At 50.9% G+C, this 8,476-nt stretch overlaps 1 protein-coding gene across 1 annotated transcript; it reads left to right on the forward strand.

Annotated features, from left to right (window-relative positions):
• The first annotated feature begins 6,191 nt into the window (after positions 1-6,191).
• On the forward strand, positions 6,192-7,579 carry LOC106572976 (thyrotropin subunit beta). Its single transcript, XM_014147573.2, has 2 exons — positions 6,192-6,347; positions 7,268-7,579. The coding sequence occupies exons 1-2, from the start codon at positions 6,192-6,194 to the stop codon at positions 7,577-7,579; spliced, it is 468 nt and encodes a 155-aa protein (XP_014003048.2).
• The last annotated feature ends 897 nt before the right edge of the window (positions 7,580-8,476 follow it).

Raw genomic sequence — 8,476 nt, forward strand, 5'->3', positions numbered from 1 at the left:
ATCATACACACTCTAGACTTAAACTGTTATAGACTATATCCATCCTGCCCTGCCTTTCTAAAACCTTAGAAAGTCAAGTTAACAAACAGATCACCGACCATTTCGAATCCCACTGTCCCTTCTCCACTATGCAATCTGGTTTTCGAGCTGGTCATGGGTGCACCTCAGCCACGCTCAAGGTCCTAAACGATATCATAACCGCCATTGATAAAGGACAGTACTGTGCAGCCATCTTCATCGACCTGGCCAAGGCTTTCGACTCTGTCAATCACCACATTCTTATCGGCAGACTCAATAGCCTTGGTTTCTCAAATGACGGCCTCGCCTGGTTCACCAACTGCTTCTCTGATAGAGTTCAGTGTGTCAAATCGGACGGCCTGTTGTCCGGACCTCTGGCAGTCTCTATGGGGGTGCCACAGGGTTCAATTCTCGGGCCGACTCTTTTCTCTGTATACATCAATGATGTCGCTCTTTGCTGCTGGTGATTCTTTTATCCACCTCTACGCAGACGACACCATTCTGTATACTTCTGGCCCTTCTTTGGACACTGTGTTAACAACCCTCCAGACGAGCTTCAATGCCATACAACTCTCCTTCCGAGGCCTCCAATTGCTTTTAAATGCAAGTAAAACTAAATGCATGCTCTTCAACCGATCGCTGCCTGCACCCGCCCAACCGTCCAGCATCATTACTCTGGACGGCTCTGACTTAGAATATGTGGACAACTACAAATACCTAGATGTCTGGTTAGACTGTAAACTCTCCTTCCAGACTCACATTAAGCATCTCCAATCCAAAATTAAATCTACAATCGGCTTCCTATTTCGCAACAAAGCCTCCTTCACTCATGCTGCCAAACATACCCTCGTAAAACTGACTATCCTACCAATCCTTGACTTCGGCGATGTCATTTACAAAATAGCCTCCAACACTCTACTCAGCAAATTGGATGCTGTCTATCACAGTGCCATCCGTTTTGTTACTAAAGCCCCATATACTACCGACCACTGCGACCTGTATGCTCTAGTCGGCTGGCCCTCGCTACATATTCGTCGCCAAACCCACTGGCTCCAGGTCATCTACAAGTCTCTGCTAGGTAAAGTCCCCCCTTATCTCCGCTCACTGATCACCATAGCAGCACCCACCCGTAGCACGCGCTCCAGCAGGTATATTTCACTGGTCATCCCCAAAGCCAAGCCTTTCCTTCCAGTTCTCTGCTGCCAATGACTGGAGCGAATTGCAAAAATCACTGAAGCTGGAGTCTTATATTCCGCTCACTAACTTTAAGCATCAGCTGTCAGAGCAGCTCACAGATCACTGTACCTGTACACAGCCCATCTGTAAATAGCCCATCCAACTACCTCATCCCCATATTGTTATTTATCCTCTTGCTCTTTTGCACCCCAGTATCTCTACTTGCACATCATCATCTGCACATTTATCACTCTAGTGTTAATGCTAAATTGTAATTACTTCGCCTCTATGGCCTATTTATTGCCCTACCTCCCTACTCTTCTACATTTGCACACACTGTACATAGATTTTTCTATTTTTCTTTCCTTTTGTGTTATTGACTGTACGTTTGTTTATTCCATGTGTAACTCTGTGTTGTTGTTTGTGTCGAACTGCTTTGCTTTATTCTTGGCCAGGTCTCAGTTGTAAATGAGAACTTGTTCTCAACTGGACTAACTGGTTATTAAATAAAGGTGGAATAAAATAAAATAAAATAAAAACACACACACACACACACACACACACACACACACACACACTGTACATATTCATGTTGTGATCTCACGGGTTATCCGTCCTACATACTGAAGCCTTCTGAACAGTTGTTATGCAGGCAGATGTACGTAATAAGTAACCTGGTCAGTTGTACCAGAAGGAACCAGTAGAACTAAGACTATCTGTTGTATAAGGCTAGTTGTATAACCAACATGTGGCTGTTTATTTTAACATTAGAGTTGGAATCCAATCCGGCAGAGATAAAGGCTGTTGTTGTTGTTGTGGTGATGGTTGTACAATAAAGCCTGTCTCCCCCCCACCACCACTCCGCTGAGTCCTTACCTAACAACAACGTCCCCCCATCACTCTGCTGAGTCCTTACCTATCAACAATGTCCCCCCACCACACCGCTGAGTCCTTACCAAATAACAACGTCCCAACACCACTCCGCTGAGTCCTTACCTAACAACAACGTCCCCCCACCACTCCGCTGAGTCCTTACCTAACAACAACGTCCCCCCACAACTCCGCTGAGTCCTTACCTAACAACAACGTCCCCCCACCACACCGCTGAGTCCTTACCAATCAACAACGTCCCCCCCACCACACCGCTGAGTCCTTACCTATCAACAACTTCCCCCCCACCACACCGCTGAGTCCTTACCTAACAACAACGTCCCCCCACCACTCCGCTGAGTCCTTACCTAACAACAACGTCCCCCCACCACACCGCTGAGTCCTTACCTAACAACAACGTCCCCACACCACACCACTGAGTCCTTACCTAACAACAATGTCCCCCCACCACACCGCTGAGTCCTTACCTAACAACAACGTCCCCCCACAACTCCGCTGAGTCCTTACCTAACAACAACGTCCCCACACCACACCGCTGAGTCCTTACCTATCAACAACGTCCCCCCCCACCACACCGCTGAGTCCTTACCTATCAGCAACTTCCCCCCCACCACACCGCTGAGTCCTTACCTAACAACAACGTCCCCCCACCACACCACTGAGTCTTTACCTAACAACAATGTCCCCCCACCACACCGCTGAGTCCTTACCTAACAACAATGTCCCCCCACCACACCGCTGAGTCCTTACCTATCAACAACGTCCCCCCCACCACACCGCTGAGTCCTTACCTATCAGCAACGTCCCCCCACCACACCGCTGAGTCCTTACCTAACAACAACGTCCCCCCACCACACCGCTGAGTCTTTACCTAACAACAACGTCCCCCCACCACTCCGCTGAGTCCTTACCTAACAACAACGTCCCCACACCACACCGCTGTCCTTACCTATCAACAACGTCCCCCCCACCACACCGCTGAGTCCTTACCTATCAGCAACGTCCCCCCCACCACACCGCTGAGTCCTTACCTAACAACAATGTCCCCCCCACCACACCGCTGAGTCCTTACCTAACAACAACGTCCCCCACCACACCGCTGAGTCCTTACCTAACAACAATGTCCCCCCACCACACCGCTGAGTCCTTACCTAACAACAACGTCCCCCCACCACTCCGCTGAGTCCTTACCTAACAACAACGTCCCCCCACCACACCACTGAGTCCTTACCTAACAACAACGTCCCCCCACCACCCCGCTGAGTCCTTACCTAACAACAACGTCCCCACACCACACCACTGAGTCCTTACCTAACAACAATGTCCCCCACCACACCGCTGAGTCCTTACCTAACAACAACGTCCCCCCCACCACTCCGCTGAGTCCTTACCTAACAACAACGTCCCCCCACCACTCCGCTGAGTCCTTACCTAACAACAACGTCCCCCACCACACCGCTGAGTCCTTACCTAACAACAACGTCCCCCCACCACTCCGCTGAGTCCTTACCTAACAACAACGTCCCCACACCACACCGCTGAGTCCTTACCTATCAACAACGTCCCCCCCCACCACACTGCTGAGTCCTTACCTATCAGCAACGTCCCCCCCCACCACACCGCTGAGTCCTTACCTAACAACAACATCCCCCACCACACCACTGAGTCCTTACCTAACAACAATGTCCCCCCACCACACCGCTGAGTCTTTACCTAACAACAACGTCCCCCCACCACACCGCTGAGTCCTTACCTAACAACAACGTCCCCCCACCACTCCTCTGAGTCCTTACCTAACAACAACGTCCCCCCCACCACACCGCTGAGTCCTTACCTAACAACAACGTCCCCCCACCACACCGCTGAGTCCTTACCTAACAACAACGTCCCCCGACCACACCTCTGAGTCCTTACCTAACAACAATGTCCCCCCACCACACCGCTGAGTCCTTACCTAACAACAATGTCCCCCCACCACACCGCTGAGTCCTTACCTAACAACAACGTCCCCCACCACACCGCTGAGTCCTTACCTAACAACAATGTCCCCCCACCACACCGCTGAGTCCTTACCTAACAACAACGTCCCCCCACCACACCGCTGAGTCCTTACCTAACAACAACGTCCCCCCACCACTCCACTGAGTCCTTACCTAACAACAACGTCCCCCCACCACACCGCTGAGTCCTTACCTAACAACAACGTCCCCCCACCACTCTGCTGAGTCCTTACCTAACAACAACGTCCCCCCACCACTCCGCTGAGTCCTTACCTAACAACAACGTCCCCCCACCACACCTCTGAGTCCTTACCTAACAACAACGTCCCCCCACCACTCCGCTGAGTCCTTACCTAACAACAACGTCCCCACACCACACCGCTGAGTCCTTACCTATCAACAACGTCCCCCCCCACCACACTGCTGAGTCCTTACCTATCAGCAACGTCCCCCCCACCACACCGCTGAGTCCTTACCTAACAACAACATCCCCCACCACACCACTGAGTCCTTACCTAACAACAATGTCCCCCCACCACACCGCTGAGTCCTTACCTAACAACAATGTCCCCCACCACACCGCTGAGTCCTTACCTAACAACAACGTCCCCCCACCACTCCGCTGAGTCCTTACCTAACAACAACGTCCCCCCACCACACCGCTGAGTCTTTACCTAACAACAACGTCCCCCCACCACACCGCTGAGTCCTTACCTAACAACAACGTCCCCCATCACTCCGTTGAGTCCTTACCTAACAACAATGTCCCCCCACCACACCACTGAGTCCTTACCTAACAACAACGTCCCCCCACCACTCCGCTGAGTCCTTACCTAACAACAACGTCCCCCCTCCACACCGCTGAGTCCTTACCTAACAACAATGTCCCCCCCACCACACCGCTGAGTCCTTACCTATCAACAATGTCCCCCCACCACACCGCTGAGTCCTTACCTAACAACAACGTCCCCCCCACCACTCCGCTGAGTCCTTACCTAACAACAATGTCCCTCACCACACCGCTGAGTCCTTACCTATCAACAATGTCCCCCCACCACACCGCTGAGTCCTTACCTAACAACAACGTCCCCCCCCACCACTCCGCTGTGTCCTTACCTAACAACAATGTCCCCCCACACCACTCCGCTGAGTCCTTACCTAACAACAATGTCCCCCACACCACTCTGCTGAGTCCTTACCTAACAACAACGTCCCCCCCACCACTCCGCTGTGTCCTTACCTAACAACAATGTCCCCCACACCACTCCGCTGAGTCCTTACCTAACAACAATGTCCCCCACACCACACCGCTGAGTCCTTACCTAACAACAACGTCCCCCCACCACACCGCTGAGTCCTTACCTAACAACAACGTCCCCCCCACCACTCCGCTGAGTCCTTACCTATCAACAATGTCCCCCCACCACACCGCTGAGTCCTTACCTAACAACAACGTCCCCCCACCACTCCGCTGAGTCCTTACCTAACAACAACGTCCCCCCCACCACTCTGCTGAGTCCTTACCTAACAACAACGTCCCCCCCACCACTCCGCTGAGTCCTTACCTAACAACAAATGTAACAACCTTGTCACTACCTCTGTGATCTTCCTGTTAACACTCAGACTCAATCCCTGAGCTTATATCGACCCCCGGCACACCCTCGTGTCCGCCGTGTGAGCACGTTGTCTGTGTGCAGGGCAGGTGGTTGTGTCTGGGAGGGCAGTGAGAGGACCCTTCTGGCTGTCTGCTGGGGCTGATAACACACCCAGAAGATCAAGGTGGATTCAGGAGGATTAAGTGGGAGGGAGGGACCGGCCCCTAACAGAGCCTATCAGGACACTACAAGACCCTCTCAGGACCCTAACAGAGTCTATCAGCACCACTCAAAGATTATCCACTGACATAAGATCCACAGATGAGAGAGCAAACAAACGCTGGAACAGAAAGAGGAGAGAAGAGAGTTCCCCATCACTGCAGAGAAACAGAGAGAGAAAGAGAGAGAGAGAGAGAGAGAGAGAGAAAGAGAGAAAGATGTTAGAGTCAATTCATATTGGAGAGACACGGTACGACTAAATTAGCTTCTAGTGTACGAGTTGTGTTCCAGTATGTATGTGTTGGCGTGGGTGCTGCTGTTTGTGTGGCTGGGTGGAGGTGTGTGCGTGTGTATGATGGAAAACTACACGCTACTGATAGAGAAGAGAGGTTGTTCTCAGTGTATTGCCGTCAACACCACCATCTGCAGTGGCTTCTGCCACACACAGGTTAGATATCTCAATATTCCTTCATACCTTCATTTCTCTCTCTCTCATTCATTCATTCATTCATACCTTCATTTCTCTCTTTCTTTTCATTCATTCATTCATTCATTCATTCATTTCTACCTTCATTTCTCTCTCTCTTTCCTTCATTCATTCATTCTTACCTTCATTTCTCTCTCTCTCATTCATTCATTCATTCATTCTTTCATTCATTCATTCATTCATACCTTCATTTCTCTCTTTCATTCATCCCTACCTTCATTTCTCTCTCTCTTTCATTCATTCATTCATTCATTCATTCATTCATTCATTCATTCATTCATTCATTCATTCATTCATTCATACCTTCATTTTCTCATTCATTCATTCATTCATTCATACCTTCATTTCTCTCTTTCATTCATCCCTACCTTCATTTCTCTCTCTCTTTCATTCATTCATTCATTCATTCATTCAATCATTCATTCATACCTTCATTTTCTCTTTCATTCATTCATTCATTCATTCATTCATTCCTACCTTCATCTCTCTCTCTCTTTCGTTCATTCATACCTTCATTTCTCTCTTTCATTCATTCATTCATTCATTCATTCATTCATTCATTCATTCCCTCATTTCTCTCTTTAATTCATTCATTCATTCATTCATTAATTCATACCTTCATTTCTCTCTCTTTCATTCATTCATTCATTCATTCATTCATTCATTCATTCACCTTCATTCATACCTTCATTGATTAATTTCTCTCCTTCCTTCCTTCCTTCCTTCCTTCCTTCCTTCCTTCCTTCCTTCCTTCCTTCCTTCCTTCCTTCGTATTTAAACAAGACCTGTGGCTGAGAGCAGAGTGAGATATGCTGGGGGATGAGTCTCTCTCTCTTGACCCTTTTCCCTGATCTCTAACCTTTGACCCCTTCCCGTGTCAGGACACCAATGTGAAGGGGCGTGTGGGTAAGAGTTACCTGATCCAACGTGGCTGCATGCCCCACTCCCTGGTCTATCATCCCGCCCGCGTGCCAGGCTGCCCGCTGCATGCCAACAACGTGCTCTACTACCCAGAGTCCCGCCGCTGCCACTGCACCCGCTGTGACGGACACGCCCACCGCTGTGTCCACGTGACCCAGGTCACACCCACCCCTTGCACCAGGAAGAACCCTGCCACCCACAGGACCAGCTCCTCAACCCGCAGGACCTGGAAACGCCCACCTGTCAAGAAAAACAGCGACCAGGAAACCTAACCAACTGCCTATCCACACAGCGACCAGAAAACCTGACCAACTGCCCATCGACACAGCGACCAGGAAACCTGGCCAACTGCCCAACTGCCCATCCACACAGCGACCAGAAAACCTGACCAACTGCCCATCGACACAGCGACCAGGAAACCTGGCCAACTGCCCATCCACACAGCGACCAGGAAACCTGACCAACTGCCCATCCACACAGCGACCAGGAAACCTGACCAACTGCCCAACTGCCCATCCACACAGCGACCAGGAAAATTGCCCAACTGCCCATCCACACAGCGACCAGGAAACCTGACCAACTGCCCATCCACACAGCGACCAGGAAAATTGCCCAACTGCCCATCCACACAGCGACCAGGAAACCTGACCAACTGCCCATCCACACAGCGACCAGGAAATCTGACCAACTGCCCATCCACACAGCGACCAGGAAACCTGACCAACTGCCCATCCACACAGCGACCAGGAAACCTGACCAACTGCCCAACTGCCCATCCACACAGCGACCAGGAAACCTGACCAATTGCCCATCCACACAGCGACCAGGAAACCTGCCCAACTGCCCAACTGCCCATCCACACAGCGACCAGGAAACCTGGCCAACTGCCCATCCACACAGCGACCAGGAAACCTGACCAACTGCCCATCCACACAGCGACCAGGAAACCTGACCAACTGCCCAACCACACAGCGACCAGGAAACCTGCCCAACTGCCCATCCACACAGCGACCAGGAAACCTGCCCAACTGCCCAACTGCCCATCCACACAGCGACCAGGAAACCTGGCCAACTGCCCATCCACACAGCGACCAGGAAACCTGACCAACTGCCCATCCACACAGCGACCAGGAAACCTGACCAACTGCCCATCCACACAGCGACCAGGA

The sequence above is a fragment of the Salmo salar genome, chromosome ssa15, assembly GCF_905237065.1.
Source record: "Salmo salar chromosome ssa15, Ssal_v3.1, whole genome shotgun sequence".
In the NCBI taxonomy this organism is placed as follows: domain Eukaryota; kingdom Metazoa; phylum Chordata; class Actinopteri; order Salmoniformes; family Salmonidae; genus Salmo; species Salmo salar.

Excerpts from the sequence above, each read along its gene's own strand:
- LOC106572976 (XM_014147573.2), top strand. The coding sequence starts at position 6,192 with ATGTATGTGTTGGCGTGGGTGCTGCTGTTTGTGTGGCTGGGTGGAGGT. Across the intron at positions 6,348-7,267 it reads GTGGCTTCTGCCACACACAG|GACACCAATGTGAAGGGGCG; the intron begins GTTAGATATCTC and ends TTCCCGTGTCAG.